Source organism: Sturnira hondurensis, unplaced genomic scaffold (assembly GCF_014824575.4).
Source record: "Sturnira hondurensis isolate 20B ecotype Veracruz unplaced genomic scaffold, ASM1482457v3 Scaffold0023759, whole genome shotgun sequence".
NCBI lineage: Eukaryota > Metazoa > Chordata > Mammalia > Chiroptera > Phyllostomidae > Sturnira > Sturnira hondurensis.
Window position 1 is genome coordinate 369,743 of NW_028096390.1, and position 19,169 is coordinate 388,911.

General features: G+C 38.5%; 1 protein-coding gene and 1 pseudogene across 1 annotated transcript; both read left to right on the forward strand.

The window, feature by feature from the left end:
* Positions 1 to 1,338, forward strand: SMIM30 (small integral membrane protein 30). Its single transcript, XM_037037866.1, has 3 exons — positions 1 to 62; positions 408 to 494; positions 927 to 1,338. The coding sequence occupies exon 3, from the start codon at positions 973 to 975 to the stop codon at positions 1,147 to 1,149; it is 177 nt and encodes a 58-aa protein (XP_036893761.1). The 5' UTR covers positions 1 to 62; positions 408 to 494; positions 927 to 972; the 3' UTR covers positions 1,150 to 1,338.
* A 14,152-nt stretch (positions 1,339 to 15,490) lies between these two features.
* LOC118981147 (E3 ubiquitin-protein ligase Itchy homolog) lies at positions 15,491 to 18,528 on the forward strand (annotated as a pseudogene).
* Positions 18,529 to 19,169: the final 641 nt, after the last annotated feature.

The window sequence follows — 19,169 nt, forward strand, 5'->3', positions numbered from 1 at the left end:
GGGAAATGTAGTTTAGAGACACCGCCCTCCTCGCTGTTCCTGTAATGGCTGCTTCCTGTAAGGTAACGTAGGAACTCTCTTAGAAAGGATAGTTGGGTTGCCACAGCATATTTGTAAAACGGAGCAAATTTGTACCGTGGCCGGCCAAAGCAGGGATTCTTTTTGATATTTTTAAAGTACTGGAACGAATTTGTCAATACGATTTTTTAAAAAGTTTTTCCCGTATGTGTGAACTGACCAACTTTGTCTAGTACCCCTGCTTGAACAAACTGTTTTCTCTAGTTATTACTCATTCCTCCCCCCTTCCGTACCAGCTCCCTGATTTGCACTGACTGTAGCTGCCCTCTTAAAATAATGGTAATGATAATGAGTAATTTTTAAGTCCTCCCTTCCTCTTCTGATAATAGGCGTTATCACGTGGAACCTCCTAGCTTCCGAGTTCCAGGAAGGGAGTATTTCAAGTCCGATAAAATTATACATATATCGTTTCTTGGGTAAGTTGGACCAATTCCCCGCACCTTTATAGAGTTTTATTTGTGTGTGTTTTACTAGGTTTGTATTTCCTGGTTGAGAGAGACCCTAAGAAAATAATTTTTAATCACTAGGATATTTTAAGTTTCAATGTGAGTGTCTTGGCATTTTCTATTCTTACTATGTTCTGCTGTTCGGTTTGTTTGGTTGATTCTCACGTGATGTCACTGTAGAGTGTGGAAAAATCTCTGGAGTTAATTATGAGAAAGGGAAATTAACCCCAAATGACCATTTTTAAGTACCTTTTACTTCCCTTAGTTTTTTTCATTGTAAAATAAGGAGATGTGTTTGAAATTTAAATTTAAAAAGTTGTGTGGACTGTCATGTATTCATATGGTAATTTGAAAAGGTGGGGATTTTAATGGTTCCTCGTTGTTTCCATCTTTAATTTCTAGATAACCTTCAGAGCTCAACATCCAGCCATCCCAAGGTCCCAACATCATGACCTCAGTTTCAGCACAGTTGTTAGTCCTCATTTCACTGCTTTTGGTGCTGCCTGTTGTTGAAGCAGTAGAAGCAGGAGATGCAATCACTCTCTTTTTATGTGTGGTTCTCTGCATTACAGGCATTTGTGCTTGTTTGGGGGTATATGCACGAAAGAGAAATGGAGAGGTCTGACTTTGAAGAGCCTCCGGAATCAGATCTTACCTGAAAATATTTGCGCTGTTGAGGTTAAAAACTGAGCTTTGGTGTTTGAAAGTTCCTGAGAAAGAAAAAAATAGGGTAATTTTACATTCTTATTTTCTGTATAATTTGGAATAAATTGATATATGTTACATGGAAAATATCTTTTTTCATAACAAATAATGCACTGAAAAATGCAGTCTGTAATTTGTATTTGCTAGTCAGAAAGAGGATCAAGTAAGTCAGATGGCTGAAATTTGCATAAGTAATATTTAATAGTCTCAGAATTCTCAAAGCAATGAAATTGTGAGAAAGACACTTGTCTAGGGTTCCAGGAAGTAGCCACTATTCAGTTGTAATCACTTCCTCCTGCATTGTTAAGGAGTCTTTTCTCTGTATTTTTACTAGATTTTTGTTATCTCCCAAGTTAATATTGTACCTAGATAGTAGATATAAAATATAGTCGGGCAAAACTTAAAATTTTTATTTCTTGGGAAGAAAAGGTTTCAAAAATGTATTCAGTGTATCCAACATTGAAATGGAGTAAAGATTTAATGCAAAAAAATTACTGTGTATTGACAGTGAAATAGAGAAGAGATATAATGTTAAAATCTTTATATTAACTGAGTAATACTCCCATGGTGAGAAATACTGTTACAAATATAAACCCATTATGTTGCAAGTTAATGTATGGTGTCTATTTTTTGTTTATTTTAAACTATTTCTTTGTGTGGACTTTTTATATGAGCTAAGTAAGAAGGGCAGGATGCCCGACCTGACTGATCACACATGTTTATAGTCACCATAAGTGGAAAATGAAAAATGGGCATAATCAAGGTAGGAGAAGGGGAAAATGTAGTAGCCTATACTGATTTACACACAGCCCAATGAGACATACTTTCTCTGACCTTTCTCTGAACACTTAGTGTGTTCTCAAATCAGCAATATCACCTGAATACTCATTAGAAATGCAGGATCTCAGACCCCATCCAAACCAATTGGATTAGAATCTGCATTTGTTTCAGAGTCCAGGCTTATTTGCACATTTAGGTTTTAAGGATATTACTCTTAACCTGTTTGAGTCCAAGAATTGCCCAGTACACTGGATAAAACTCAAATTCCCAAGTCCCTCTCAGTTGTGTTGTAGTCATTGTAGGGTTGGATCCTACAATTCTGTGTTTAAAAAGGCCCCCAGTGATTCTTTCAAATCTGTAGATAACACCATAGGATAATCTGAGTAAAACTACTTTAGTGTCTTACTAGAAGCAGGCAGTCAAGTTTCTTCCTAAAATAATGCATTATTTAACCTCAACTGCAGGTGATATTGGGAACCTTAACTTTGATCAGAAAACAGACAGCAGTAACTTAAGATTCTATTTACAGTGCATTTCTGCAGATGTGAGCAGAACTGGCTAACAAGGAATTTGATGGAGGGCACAAGGAGTAAGGGACAGCCGCACTGTGAAGACATTATGAAATCTGAATGGATCTGTTTTTGTCATAGCTGTTTTGTTTTGTTTTGTTTTGTTTTTTCAGCAGACAAAGCTCTAACATTTTTTGTTCAGATAACTTGACATTTATGCATTGTATCATCATAGAACTTAATTTTACATGCTTTTTTTAAGATGGAAAAAGGAATGCAGCTTGTGGGACAATTTGTCCTGTCTCTTACGAATTAGTTCGTTGGTACTGATGTATGTAGAGAGGCTGCTGTTTTTTCCTCATGTGCTTGAACTTCTCCATTGGCAGGGGAATCAAACCTAAATTACATTTTAAATTACAGTACATTAGTCATTTAGTCATCTCCAGATACTATTTTTAAAATGTTCAAAATAGGACTACAGGCAAACATCCTTTAATGAACATGTATTTCCACAAGTGCCTTAGAAGGGATTAGAAAACTATTATTTTTCTATTTTTCCCTTAAAAGTAGAGAATTATCTAAGCAGGCATTCAAAAATTTTGATGACTATAATTGGGAATATCTTATCTATTTTTAGCCTTTTTTCTTGTCTGTGTAAGTTGGGTTATATGATATGGTTTTGCTTGAAAAGAACAGAAACTCTTACAGTTGCTCTTAACCTTTAGGGACACCAGCTTGTTTAAGATTCTGACAAAAGATATGCTCATTTTCTGAGAAAAATGCACATACATGCTGGCATTTGTAGATTAATTAGGGAGTTCACAGATCTGAAGCCCATCCAGAAATCCAAAATTCAAAATTTCTGCACTTGTGTTTCCTTTTTATACGTTTTTTTTTTTTTTCTAATTCTTAAATTCCTTGATTTCCTCTGAGGGATAACATTGCTTTTAGAACAATTAGAGGAAAAATGGGATTGACAAATGTCTCCCAGGTGTCCAGTATAACTTGCAGATTTCCAGTAAATGCTCTGTACATGTTAACTTGGTTGAGTCCAGTTAAAAATGCAGAAGACTAATAGTTGAAATCAATAAGAAGACTGGTAATAAGCCTATTATTCTAATGCCAAAAAGTAGTACATTTCCTGCATTATTTCTTTGGTTGCTTTCAAAACTTTCTTTTCACTATCCTTAATTTTTAGAAGTTTGAATGTGGTATGTCCTATCTTTGGGTTTATCCTGTTTGGGGTTCACTCAGGTTCTTAAATCTTTAGGTTTATGTCTTTCCCAAATTTAAGTAATTTTTAGCTATTATATTTTTCAAGTATTCTTTCAGTGCCATTCAATTCTCCTTTTCTTCTGGGACTCCAATGACCCAATAGTTAGATCTTTGGTTACATTCCCACTTGCCTCCAAGGCTTCCTCATTATTTGTTTATTTATTTACTTATTTATTTATGTCTTCTGTTGCTCATTTTGGGTAATTTCTAGTGTTCTATCTTCAAGTTCACTGAATCTGCTATTTTGTTTTCAATTCTAAATTTTCTATCTGACTTTTCATTGTGACTTATTTTTTGCTAAGACTTTCTATTTATTTTATTTGTTCCAAGCATGTTTGTAATTGTTAGTTGAAGCACTTTTGTAAAGGATGTTTCCAAATTCTTATCAGATAATTCTAACATTTGTGTCATGTCAGTATTGACATTTTGTATTGTCTTTTTCTAATTCAAGTTAACATCTTACTTGGTATGATGAGCAGTTTTTTTCATTGATACTTGGACATTATGAATATTATATTAAAATGACTCTGGGTCTTGTTTAAGTCTTGTATTTTATCAGGCTTCTTCTGATACCACTCTCATAGGAGAAGGGAAGATACTGCCTCATCACTGCCACATAGAGGTAGAAGTCCAGGGGACACTCCACTACTGCTCTCCCTGGCCCTCCATTGACCCTCAGGGTAGACTACCTTATGGTAGGAGTGGATGTCCAGACTCTCCCAACATGGTCTCCACTGGCCCATGGCCAGGTCTGAACCCATTGACATTTTTTGGTCACCAGCTTCTTTAACACCTAATCAGAAGTTTATGAGACAAAAAGAAAACCCAGATAATTTACCACCATGTTTTTCTTCTGTTCCTGAGGTCTCAGATAATCTGCCTTCTTTCCACTTTTCAGAATATTTTTATGTTCAGAATATTTTTAATGGGACAATAGCAAAAAGGTTATCTACTCCATCTTCCCAGAAGCAGAAGTCTTCATGCATATTTAAAGAGTGAATTTTCTGGAGTGATAAAACATCAGATAAATGATCAAGATATTTCACTCACAGACCTTTGTCCGGTGACCTCCCACATCTTCCTTCTCCTCTTCATGTATCCAATGTATTGTATACTCCTGTTTTACCCAGTAAGCTCAACTAGGCAATATGAGTAACAGTGAAAAATGCAAGAGTAGAGGTGAAATATGAAAAAATGGACTGTGTTCATATTTTGTCTCAGCATAGAGAGTACAAGTGGCGGCTTCTTGAAAAACTTATGTGATACCAAATACAGTAACTGAAGGAACCAACCATATCCAGGAAATCTTAGTTGCTGCACATCACATGCACCTTTTTCCCCATCACAAGCTCTCTAAGCTCTGCAGGGCTTATCAAATATCATTTCCAACCTTAGCTGCAGGAAAGGTTATATAGCTTCAGAACCTACAATACATAATTAAAGGAGAATTCTGTTCATAGGAACCATCTTTCTCCCAGAGACTCACATGTCAGTTTCTTTGATTGTGTCACAATACGGGCTAAGGGCTAAACTGGATTCCAGCAGACCTAAATAGATAACCAGGCTCCACCACTTAAAATTTGATCATAGGCAAGTCACTTAACTTTTTAAAAATTTCTATCTCTGTATCAGCTAAATGGGGATAATAATCATATCAACCTTATAGAGAGATGAAGGATACATATAACGAATGTGAAGTGCTTGGCATGATGAGTGTTATTATTATTGATGTTTGGGACAGCTGGAGCCACTAGCATTAATTTTGTATTGAAACAGGACATCTTTAGAAAAATGTAATCAAGAAAATAAACAAGCAAGCAAGAACATTGAAGTAAAAAACAAACTGACAGTAACCAGAGGGGAGGGGGAAGGAGATAATGGGAAAAAAGAAAAAGGGTCTTTAAGGAACACGTGTAAAGAACCTATGGGCAAAGAGGGGAAGGATTAAAGGTGGGAGGTGGTGGTGGGTGCGGCAGGGGAAAAAGGTGGCAGGGAAATGGAGAAAACTGTACTTGAACAACATAAAAAAAAGCATACAAATGCCATATTAAGTACTTTGTTACATTTTAATTTTGCCATTTACCCTGAATCTTTGTTTTCTCTACCATAGTTTTCTTTCCAGCATAGGCTTACAAATTGCTGAAATCATGAAGAAAAAAAAATTGACTTCCCTAAAGTTCCCCCAAGTCTTTTAATTTGTACTTTTTTTGAGGGGGAAAAACACTAAGAAAAAAAATTGATTCTGTTTTAGTAATTTCTAACATGTTCGACCATGGGTCTTTCCTAAATAACAAAATAAACCTGAGCAGCAACCGCTTATTTAGTTTAAAAAGTTATACAGAATTTTGTTCTGGCTGTTCAAGAAAATAGCAGGTCTGGTCTGTATTCCACCAGGAAAAGTACACGGACAAATCTTCATGTGGACTCTGGCCAGCAGTGTCTGTGGTGTTATGGATGCAACAAATAAATTCACACAGACTGCAGAAATCCTAAGAAAAGGGACATCATGGCCACTCTCTAAGTGAGAGAGCATGTTGACCCTTCCCTTAGGCTTTTATTACTTTCTGGGAGCATTACATCAAGGAAGGTCCTTATTCATTATGGTCAGGCAGTAATGATCAAACAATAGATAACAGAAAACTGTTACCTAATAGAGAACTATGAGGGTTTATTCTGAGTCTTGGTCTGTGGGAGCAACTTTTGCCCTCAAGTCCCCCCAGTCCACCACAGATGATAGTAAACACTACCAAGACATGATCTGCTTGGGGTGGAGAGGTGGCCAATTTCTCAGAGGAAAAAGGCCAGGAGCCCCTTCCTCCAGGGGCTTTTACTGGGTTGTAATACACAGGAATACAGGGCGGCAAGGATCAAACAGTAGATAACATATCAAAGAAATCTGAATGCTTAGTCTTGAGTCAGAGTCTGTCAGGAAAGGGGGTTGCAGAAACTTTGGGAGACATACTCATTTCCTGCTTGGACCCTTAACAGATGAATGAAAACACTCAGCAAAACAGGTTTCACAGGATTTTTAGGAATTCTTTCTTATGCCAGATTTATCCCAGGTACTACTCTAGCAAGGCAAGAAGCTGCACCGTCTCGCCATCACAGGTTTTCAGGCTTAAGTGGCTTAGAGCCAGGAAGTGCTTCTCCCAGAGGACATGGGGACTCCAGCTGTATCAGAACAGCCAGGGGGGCAAGGGTCCACTGCTTCCTCTTTGTTGCAGCCCCCCAAATCCTTCCATGATGGCCTCCTAAGTGATCATGTCTGGCTTAGGTTGCCCCTCGCTGTGAGGAGTCTTACCCGTCATAGACATCGACCATACTTTGGGGGCAAGGGAGTAAGCTGAGGCAGCGTTTGCCACCAGAGACAAGCTTTGTCTCCTTGTGGCTTGCATTCTGGAGGTTGCTCACTCATCCTTGGCCATGGGGAGTAGTTACAACTCCTGAAACCAGGCAGAGATGCTCCCAACATGGGTCAGTTAGCTAAAGGGCCATAAAACTTTGGGAAACAAACTCATTTCATGCTTGGGCCCTTATCAGAAAATTGAGGACATTCTTAGAAAAGCAGCTTTCACGAGATTTTATGCATTCTTCTTGGGCCTGATGGCCCTGGGAAGCCACCTGTTCCTGCCCAGGGCTGCACCACCCTCTGGCATTGTTTCAGGCTTCAGTCAGAGGAAGTAAAGCAGCCAAGAGATTAGGAGACTTCTTGCAGACAGAATGAGGACTCAGGCTATGTCAAAGCTAAGGGTCCAAGTTCTATAATTCCATTTTTTCTATAGGCCCCCAAGTCCTTCCCTGGGGGCCCCTTTGCAACTGTGCCTGTCTTAGACCATCCTTCCCTTGAGGAATCTTACCCATCATTGGCTAACCAGTCATCCACTTGGGGCGAAGTAAAAGGGGGCAGAGATGATGCCCTTATCAGGAAGATAAGCTTTGTTTCCTAAGTGGCTGATGGTTCAAAGGGCTCTTTACTCAGCCTTAGCTATGGGGGATTACAGCTTCTGAAAACAGACAGGGCAGTTCCCAACAAAATCTCCTTATTAGAAGTTATAAAAATAAAAACAATATAAAATTTGTTTAGTATTTGCTTCCTATGGTAGGGAGTGAAGAAAAAGCCTGTACTTTGATTTAGTAATCCCAGACAGACCTTTTTCCTTAGGTGAGAATAGGGACAAATCAATGTGTACAGAATAACATTTAAAATTTTTTTCTAGTTCTTAGTAACTTCATTTTTCTAAATTACTCCTGTGATTAAATAATATGCATCTAACATCTAAAGGCAAGACACAGAGACCAGAAAAAGATGATTGCTACAAAACACTAAGATGTGGTTTAATATTTCATTGATTGTAATAGAACTACTGTACCCTTCTTACCCACATTTCCAATCGATCTATTATAGCTGGGTGATTAAAAATTGAAAACATTAGTTGGCACTTGATAATCAGAAACATAATTAAGAGTTTTATATACAAGTGGGTTAATTATTTTAAAGGGCTAAATATATAGCACTTTGTTAAATTGAGGTTGTATGATAGGTGCACTGGCTCGCAGTGCTCAGGGCATCATGGATGAGACATGAGACAGATTCACAGGGACTACTGAGTCCTCTGGAGGAAAAGGGATGGCACGGCTACTCCCTCAAGGGGGGAGTGCCTTGGAGCAGCCTGGCTACTCAATCAAGGGGAGAGCGAGCTGACCCTTGCCTAGACACACTTTTGTTGAGTTTTTTACACAGGAGTTCAGGTACAACTTATTAATCATTGTCAGACAGTAAAAAGTAGATAGTATACAAAGAACCATTTGGGCTTCTTCTAAGTCAGGATCTATCAGCTAAAAGGCTACAGAACTTTGGGAAAACAAACTCATTTTCTGTGGGCCTTTACCATTTAACTAAAAGCATTCTTAGCAAAGCAGGCTGCACAGGATGTTAGGAATTCTTTCTTATGCCAGATCACCTGGGATCTTGCTCTAGCTAGCAAATGGCTGCACCACCTTCCCCATCACAGGTTTTCAGGCTTAAGTGGATTAGAGCCAGGAAGTGCTTCTCCCAGAGGACATGGACCCTGGGCTATATCAAGATAGCTTTGGGGTGAGGGTCCATTACTCCCTCTTTGTTGCAGCTCCCCAAGTCCTTCCATGATGGCCTCCCAAGTGATTGTGTCTGGCTTAGTTTCCCCCTCGCTGTGAGGAGTCTTACCCGTCATAGACATCAACTATGCTTTGGGGGCAGGGGAGTAAGCTGAGGCAGTGTTTGCTACCAGAGACAAGCTTTGTCTCCTTAGTGACTCCCATTCTAGAGGTTGCTCACTCATTCTCATCTATGGGAGGCAATTACAATCCCTGAAACCAGGGAAAGTGGTTCCCAACAGTTCTATAAATACCATATTTCTCAATATCAATAAAGATAATTATGCTCTGGATAAATGTGCATAAGTTACATAACATTTCTGGCCAAGATGGGTGCCTAGGTAGAAATGCTTCACTTCCTCACACAACCAAAAGAAGGATAACAACCTATCTAAAAATAATAAACAATCAGAAGTGCCAGAAAATCAAATTGCATGGAACTCCAACCAAGGAGTTAAAGAAACATTCACCCAAACCGGTAGAAGGAGCAGAGATGGGAGACTGTCAGCTGAGCTGAGAGGATGCATAGCATGGCCAGGCAGTGGACCACACAGGTGAGGCAGGGCTGAATAAACAGAAAACCAAAGACTCAAATCCAACCATAAACTACTGTGAGGGTTGCCACAGTGGGAGAAACTCCCAGTCTAACACAAGAGTTATTTGCGAAGTGGGGCTAGAGTGTAGCAAGCAAGCAGCATTGTTCCCTCTCTGACCCTTCCGCCACAGACAACGCCACAACAAAGTAAAGAAGCTTGCCTCCTCTTGGTCAATATCTAAGGCCCCACCCATTTATAACAGGTGCACCAAGACAAACAAATACAGCCCAAATGAAAGAACAGATCAAAGCTCCAGAAAAAGAGCTAAGTGACAAGGACATAGCCAACCTATCTGATGCAGAGTTTAAGTGCTGGTAATTAGGATGCTCACAGAACTGATTGAGTTCAGTCACAAAATGAAGGAACAAAGGAACTTTAGGAACACCTAAAGTGAAATAAAGCAAAATATACAGGGAATCAACTGTGAAGGAAAGGAAACCAGGCCTCCAATCAATGAATTGGAACAAACAGGAAGAAATAAAAATCCAACCAGAACAGAATGAAAAAACAAGAATTCAAAAATGAGGAGAGGCTTAGGAAACTCTGGGACAACTTGAAACATTCCAACATCAGAGTCATAGAGGTGCCAGAAGGAGAATAACAAGAGCAAGAACTTGAAAATTTACTTGAACAAATGATGAAGGAAAATATCACCAATCTGGCAAAGGAAATAGACTTCCAGGAACTCCAGGAAGTCCAGAGAGTCCCAAAGAAATTGGACCCAAGGAGAAACACATCAAGACACATCATAATTAAGTTACCCAAGATTAAATATAGAGAATCTTAAAAACAGCAAGAGGAAAGGAGAGTGCCTATAAGACCTATAAGAATGCCTATCAGCTGATTTCTCTAAAGAAACCTTACAGGCAAGAATGGGCTAGAAAGAAGTATTCCAAGTCATGAAAGGCAAGGACCTATATCCAAGATTACTCTATCCAGCAAACCTATCGTTTAAAATGGAGGGGCAGATTAAGTGCCTTAACTTGACCAGAAAAGGTCAAGTTCAAGGAGCTCATAACCAAGCCCTTATTATATGAAATGTTAAAGGGACTTGTCTAAGAAATAGAAGATCAAAAACTATGAACAGTAAAATGACAACAAACACAATTATCAGCAACTGAACCTAAAAAACAAAAACCAAGTATCGTGGTTCGATTCCCAGTCATGCCACATGCCTGGGTTGCAGGCCATTTCCCAGCAGGGGATGCACGAGAGGCAACCATACATTGATACTTCTCTCCCTCTCTCCTTCCCTTCCCCTCTAAAGATAAACAAAATCTAAACAAAAAAACAAAAAACAAAACTAAGCAAACAACTACAACAGGAAGAGAACCAGAAAAATGGAGATCACATGGAGGGTTTTTAGTGGGGAAAGGGAGGGGAAGAATTAGGGGAAAAGAGTAGAGGGAACAAGAAGCATAATTAGCAGGCATAAAATAGATGGGGAAAGGTTAAGAATGATATAGAAAACAAGTCAAAGAACTTATATGTACAGTCCATGGACAGGAACTAAGGAGGAGAATGCTGGAGGGTTGGGGGTGCAAGCCAGAGGGGAGGGGGAATTGAAAAAACTGTAATAGCAGAATCAATAAAATATACGTAAAATCACATAACAAAAGAATCTAGAAGCAGGCATGATTACCCTAGACAGAATCTATATCATTTTGTATTTTTTAAAGATTTTATTTGTTTATCTTTAGAGGGGAAGGGAAGGAGAGAGGGAGAAAAATATCAATGTATGGTTGCCTCTTGTGCATCCCCTGCTAGGAACTGGCCTGCAACCCAGGCATGTGCCCTGACTGGGAATCGAATCTCGATCCTTTGATTCACAGGCCCACACTTAATCCACTGAGCTACACCAGCCAGGGCCCATTTTGTATTTTATATCTCTTGCCAGAACAGCCCTTTTATTTTGCCATAAAAATTAGCAAGATATTTTGATACCAACATGAAACCATCTTATGGTTCTTGTGATGACATTTGCTCACTTTCATTGTTTAATAAACACTTGAAGACATCGTCAGTGCATTTTTGAAAGAAAAAAATAAACTACCAGGTGATTGAGCTTGAGCCAATAATTTAATCTCCACAATTTTCATCTACAAAATTATTTATCGGTAACCTCTAAAAGGCTTCTTAGTGATAACATTTTGTGGCTTCATAAAACTTTTTATAATTTTTAAAATAATAAGATCCAAGACATCTGTCATAGTGTCAACAATAAAAAATATTTCATGTCAAAAATGGTAACAATAAAGCATGTGTTAAAAATATTGCAATTACCCAATTTCATTCAGCAGCATGAGGAGCTGATTTCCTCTTTGAACTCCTCAGTGAGAAATGTCATTTGGTACATTTTTAGATTTCAATTAATTGAAGCAGGGGCTGCTCATTTTCTGTACTGAACAAGTATGATTAGATATTGTCTCAAGAAAAATTAAGAACAAATAATAGCCTTGCCACTCCCACTCTGAGCAAACAGCCCACACACTAATTGATGTCAGCCTGGCAATGCCCAGGAACAAGCCACCTTGCAGTTTCATGTGCTCAGTTTTTTGTAGCACTACTGGTGAGACTCAGTTAATAGACACTAACTTTACAGTGGCTAAGACAGATACTTGAAAGGATGTATAGCAACTTCCTCTCATATTCCATATCCAGTTCTTCTCTAAATACTGTAGAATTCACCTCCAAATTTTGCCTAGGGTACACCCACTTATCTCCATCCTCTCCATAGCCTACTGTTTGCTCACACAGCATTCTTTATATCTCCTGTCAGATGCATACCATTCTGTATTTGAATCTCTGTTTACCTATCTCTATCTCAACCAGCCTTAACACTATCTCAGGACTCAAGATTCTAAGCTCTAAGGGGACAGGGACTGAATCATTAATTCACTGTGTATCCCCAGCTTCTAACACAATGCCTGGCTTCTAGAAATCTTTTGTAAAGTGAATATTGTAGACCCTGAGAAAGAAGATACCTATTTAAAAGGGTCTCAGGTGGCCAACTAAGCTCAAATTTAAAAACAACAGCAACAACAAAACAAAACAAAAACCAACTAAAAAAAAAAAAGCAGAGTCTCGCAGCCATTTCTACACAGGGGCCCTTCATGAAATGCATGAGAAGCCTATACTGAACTACCTACCTCTGCACTGAACCGCCTGTGTTCAGTGCACTGTGTTTCTGTATCTGAGCCAGCCTTGTAAAGGAATACCTGGAATCCTATTTTGACCAATAGGATTTCCCTTGTCCAATAGTAGTTGTTCAGCTATATTCCCATCAGTTTCTTCACTAACCAATTAGAGTGGCTCCATTCTGACCAATCAGAACTGTTCCTTTTGTGTCAATCAAACTAAGGATTTGGAGTCTTCATTTGTATGAGGATGGACCATTTAGAGACCAGGGGAGGAGACTTCTGTCTATAGAAGTCAGCTTTCCTCTGACTCTGAGAGCATGCTTTCCCTTTCCACCAAAGGTTAAAGAATGCTAATATGACTTTGGATCTGTGCCCTAAACTAAAAATAATAATAATAATAAAATAAAAATAAAAATAAATAAAAAAAGAACCTCCAAATGGAACTACAAATTGTGATTGGATTCTTGAGATTAGCTCTAGGGAGAAGGATGAAAGATAAGGTTTCCAGAAGTAGGGAGGGTTTGGGGGTGGTCAATGGCCTTGGGGCAAGGCCCTTCTCCAGCTAGACAGTTCTACATAGTCCTATGGTGTTCCACCTGCTCTACTCTGCTCTAGTCCCATGAAATGCCATTTGTGTTTCAGCTCCAGCCAGGAAAACAGTCTTGGGGAAAAGAGAAATTACCCTCTCTGAGTCAGAGGCTTTAACCCTTAGCCTCTAATTAGTTTCTTAGTGAAAATGAGGACTGCAAATACAATTTGATTGGACCAAAAAGCAAGGTCTTGATTGGTCAGAATAGACCTGCTCTGATTTGTTACTGAAAATGCTGAGGGGTATATAGGTGCCCAGCTCTGATTGCTCAGGAAAGCCTCAGTTCTTTTGGTTCAGTTAGGGTTCCAGGAACTCCTTTATAAGGGCTGGTTTACATGCCAGTAACAGTGAAAGCAAAGAGTTTAGTGCAAGCTTTTCTCTCAAGTCTAGTTTTTATGAGAGGACCCTGTTTAGAATTAGGAGTCCCCAAAGCCAGAGCACTCAGTGGACAGCTTCAGATCACATCAAAGCATCACCACCCAACCTCTTCTGAACTAAGTCTTGCATTGTGGGGTGGGCCCATACACAGCTAATCCTCCCCAGTGGTCAGAGGTCAGTGGTCACAGCCAGTACTTGCAGCTGATTGGCCAGTGGGTAAAACCCTCCTATTGATGTGCCAATAGCAATTAAAGCTCAAAACACTGGTTATAAGTATGCTCAATGAACATAGTGAGAACATCAGTAGCATAAAAAAGGACCAGTCAGAAATGATGGGTACACTAAAATAAATAATAACTTACAGGAATTTGACACTAGAATAGATGAAGTGAGAATCAAGTTAGAGATTTGGAATATAAGGAAGCAAAAAACACCCAATCAGAAGAGCAAAAAGGAAAAATATATTTTAAAAATGAGGATGGTGTAAGGACACCCTGGGACAACTTATTGTGCACCATATTGCACCATGGGGGTGCCAGGAGATGAGAGAAGAAGAAATTGAAAACCTACTTGAAAAATTAATGATATAAAGCTTTCCTAACCTGATGAAGGAAATAAATACACAAGTTCAGGAAACACAGAGAGTCCCCCAAAAATGAGCCAAAAGAGGCCAACACCAAGACACATCATAATTAAAATACAACAAGTCAAAGACAAAAAAGGAATCTTAAAAGCAGCATGAGAAAATAAATTAGTTATCTACAAGAGTGCTCCTATAGGACTGTCAGCTAATTTCTCAACAGAAACTTTGCAGACCAGAAGGAATTAGCAAGAAATATTTAAAATGATGAGAAGCAAGGACCTACAACCAAGATTACTCTACCCAGCAAAGCTATTATTTAGAATCAAAGAACATATAAAGAGCTTCCCAAACAAACAAACAAAAAAAGAAAATGTTAAAGGTCTTCTTTAAGAAAAAGGAAAAAAATCAAAATTTGAACACTAAATGGCATTAAATGCATATCTATCAACAACTGAATAAAAAAACACAAACAAGCAGAAGAGTAGCAGACTCATAGATACAGACAACAAATGGGAGGAGGTTAGGGTGATGGGTAAAAATGGTGAAAAGATTAAGAAGTACAAATTTGTTATTACAGAATAATCATGAGGATGTAAAGTATTCCACAGGGAACATCATCAGTAGTATTCCAATAACTATTATGATGTCAGATGGGTACAAAATTTATCAGATGATCACTTAGTAAATTATGTAAGGTCTAATCACTGTGGTGTACACCTGAAACCAATGTATGTCAATTGTAATTGAAAAAAAAATTTACAGGGTAAATATTTCTTAAGGACTTAGATTTTCTTTCTGTGGAAAGAAACAATTTTTTCCTGTAATAAAAATGCATAAATACATAAATAAATAAATTTAAGCCCACTTAACCATGGGGAGTACTTCTTGGTAGATACTTCCTTTCTTAGGGTCCACACATGTGACTGTTGGCCCTGCACAAAAGAAGATTTAACTTTTGCTTTATAGTCATAAAGTATTCAGGTCAAACTAATAGAAATAGTTTTAAAAGCACAAAAATTATGTTTTGTTTTATATTATTCCTGAACACCCAGGATAAATCATATAACACAATGAACACTCAATAAATATTAGTGGGCTGACTCAAGAATGCTTCCCACATTAGAACCCCAAATGGTTTCAATAACACAATGAAGTATTTTATAGGAAAAAATGTAACTTAATTTGGTAGCTTCACAACAACCAACTAAAATCAAAATAAAATTCAAATTAATAACATCATAAAAATATAAAATCAGTGGCTTAGTCTAGGGACTAAAGACTCACCCCCACCCTGAGTTCTAGTAACATGTATTTAACAGTGGCCTTCTGGAGACAACACCCTAACCCAACGAAGTGACTTGTGACTTGAACAGTTTGCTATCCCATTGGTGGTATGTCTGACAGTGAATCACAACTTGGTTCAATGGGTAGCCTGACCATGAAATCACAACTTCAGATCACTGTCATTTCAGCAAAACTGAAAGAAAATAAAAAGAATTGGTTTGGACCAAGTCCTTATGTGGAAGTCACAGTAGATGGATAGTCAAAGAAGACAGAAAAATGTAACAACATGAGCAGTCCTGTTGCAACCCCTTACAATTACAGTCATCCCTGTGAGTAAATTACATTTTTGTGTATAGAGTCACCAGACACTGAAATCTGATGTTTTCTTGGGAACTGCTGCCCTAGATATTTATGAAATATTAAAGTGAAACAATATGAAACTTGAGGAAGTAGTTGTGATTTTACAGTTTGTAGGTGACAGAGAACCAACAGAAACAATAGGAGACGGGTGAGTGTGTCTTGATGGGCTGCAATTAGAGTCTGAAGTTGTTACCAATGGTGAAACAACATGTTCAGAAAGTGCTTCACAGAACAATGATGGCTCTAGACCCAAGGATAAAATTAGAGTGAACACAAATGGATCAGACGAACCTGAGGATGCAGGGTCTGAATGAAATAGGAGGGTCATTGGGAATAATTCTCTATCACTCTCAAATGGTGGTTTTAAACCTTCTAGACCTCCAATATCTTCACAACAACCTACACCTACTCCATGTAGACAAGCATCTGTCAATGGTTCACTTTCTGCCACTTCTGAAAGTGATGGATCTAATACAGGCTCTCTGCCTGCAACAAATACAAATTCAAATACATCTGAAGGAGCAACGTCTGGGTTAATAATTCCTCTTACTATATCTGGAGGCTCTGGCCCTAGGCCATTAAATCCTGTACCCCAAGCTTCCTTACCACCTGGTTTGGAGCAGAGAGTGGACCAGCACGGGTGAGTTTACTATATAGATAACATTGAAAAAAGAACAATGTGGGATAGACCAGAACCTCTACCTCCTAACTGAAAATGCAAGGTTGACAACATGGGACATACTTATTATGTTGTCCATGTCACAAGAACAACCATGTAGTAGAAGCCAACATTGGAACCCATCCAGAACTATGAACAGTGGCAGATCCACCATAGTCAGTGTCAAGGAGGAATACAAAGATTTTAATCATAGATTCATTTATAGCACTCAAGATTTGTTTGCTACATCACAAAATAAAGAATTTGATCCCCTTGGGCCCCTACCACGTGGATGGGAAAAGAGAACACCAATGGTAGAGTATATGTTGTCAACAACCCTTGTATTACCCACTTGGAAGACTTCAGAATTCAGGGTCAATTATATGAAAAGGTCTTACCTGAAGGCTCGGAATTGAGATTCACAGTGGATGGAATGCCATATTTTGTGGACTGCAGTAGAATAACAACCAACTACATAGGTGCCCACACTAGAAAATCTGCCCTAGACAATGGACCCCAGATAGACTATGTATGGGACTTCAAGGCAAAGGTTCAATATTTCTGGTCTGGTGTCAGCAATTGGCCATGCCACAGCACATAAAGATTACAGTGACAAGAAAAATGTTGTTTAAGGGTTCCTTTCAGCATATAATGAGCTTCAGTCCCCAGGATCTGCAGAGACATTTGTGAGTGATTTTTCTAAGAGAAGAAGGTTTAGATTATTGAGGTGTAGCAAGAGAATGGTTCTTTCTTTTGTCACACAAGATGTTGAACCCAATGTATTGCCTGTTTGAATATGCAGGGAAGGACAGCTACTGCTTGCAGATAAACCCCACTTCTTATATCAATCCAGATCTTCTGAAATATTTTCATTTTATTGTCAGGTTTATGGCCATGGCTCTGTTCCATGGGAAATTCATAGACACAGGTTTTTCTTTGCCACTACACAAGCACGTCTTGAACAACTTAGTAGGACTCAAGGATTAGAATCTATTGATCCAGAATTTAACAGTTCTCTCTTCTGAGTTAAAGAAAACAATGAAGAATGTGGTTTGGAAATGTATTTCTCCATCGATAAAGAAATTTGAGGTGAAATCAATAGTCATGATTTGAAATCCAGTGATGTCAATATTCTTGTAACAGGAGAAAGTAAAGAGGAGTATATCAGAATGGTAGCTGAATGGAAGTTGTCTCGAGTTGTTGAAGAACAGACACAAGCTTTCTTTGAGGGTTTTAATGAAATTCTCCCCCAGTAGTATTTGTAATACTTTGGTGCAAAGGAGTTAGAGGTCCTTTTACATGGAATGCAAGAGATTAATTTGAATGACTGGCTACCGTCATTACACTAGGACAAGCAAACAGATCACGTGGTTTTGGCAATTTGTTAAAGAAATCAATAATGATAAGAGAATGAGACTTCTACAATTTGTCACTGGAACCCGCTAATTACCAGTTGGAGGATTTGCTGACCTCATGGGGAGCAATGGACCACAAAAATTATGCATTGAAAAAGGTACGAAAGAAAATTGGTAAAAGGCGAAAGATTTATACAATCTGAAGAGAAACCAGAGAAAGACAAATACCATATGATATCACCGTTAACAGGAATCTAAACAACAAAACAAACAAGCAAGCAAAATATGACCAATGACACTCAAATACGGAACAGGCTGACAGGGTCCAGAGGGGAGAGGGGAGAGAATCATAGGGGAAAAGGGGATGGACTCACATGAACAAGTATAAAGGATACATGGACAATAACTAAGGGTGGGGGGCGGAAATGGGAGGGAGGTGGGGAGCACGGGGCAGGGGGTGGGCAGGGTTGGGAATATAAGACAGAAAGCTGTTCTTGAACAAGAATTAAATAAAAAAAATTATAAAAAAAGAAAATTGGTTACCCAGAAGTCATACCTGTTTTAACCACCTGGATCTGCCACTCTGTAAGAGTTATGAGCAACTGAAAGAAAAGCTGCTATTTGCAGTTGAAGAAACACCAGGGTTTGGACAAGAGTAACTTCTGGAAACTTGCACCACCAAAAGATAAGAATTTATTTGTAATGTTTGTCCTTTTCCTTCTCTGTCTTTGCATATCTTGTTGTAAAATTGGACCGTGACTGTTTACAGAGTGATCTGAGTATAAGTAAATTAATGTTATCATTGAGATTCATCTCCCAGTGATTCTGAATTTTTACTCAAATGTTTCCAGAAATCAGATCTGCAAATGACTAGTCAAAACCTTACTTAACATGAGATTTGAAATGATGAAATCTACCTTAACTTATCCCCCTAGATTGTTTCCTGAATTATGTATGTGTGTATCAGAAGTCTTGCTTTTACTTTTACATCTTTGGACAGTAATAGAAACATTGTTAACCTCATGTTTATGTACTCTAACACTGCCTTCATTCAGCACACTTGATGCAAGTGACAGAATCGCCTCATCCAGAAATTGTCTGCACAAAGGAGGCAGTTAGGTTCTACCCAACCCTATGTTAATTTGTTTTTTTTTTTTATGCCACCTTCTCCAGAAAATGTATGTAGTATGGTCTCTTAAAGCCCTAGTTTTGTTTTTGCTTTTTCTTCGAGTCCAGACTCCATCTTTTTATTGGTAGAAGGAAAATGTCCTTGCTTTGTCTTGCACAGCAAATGTCTGCC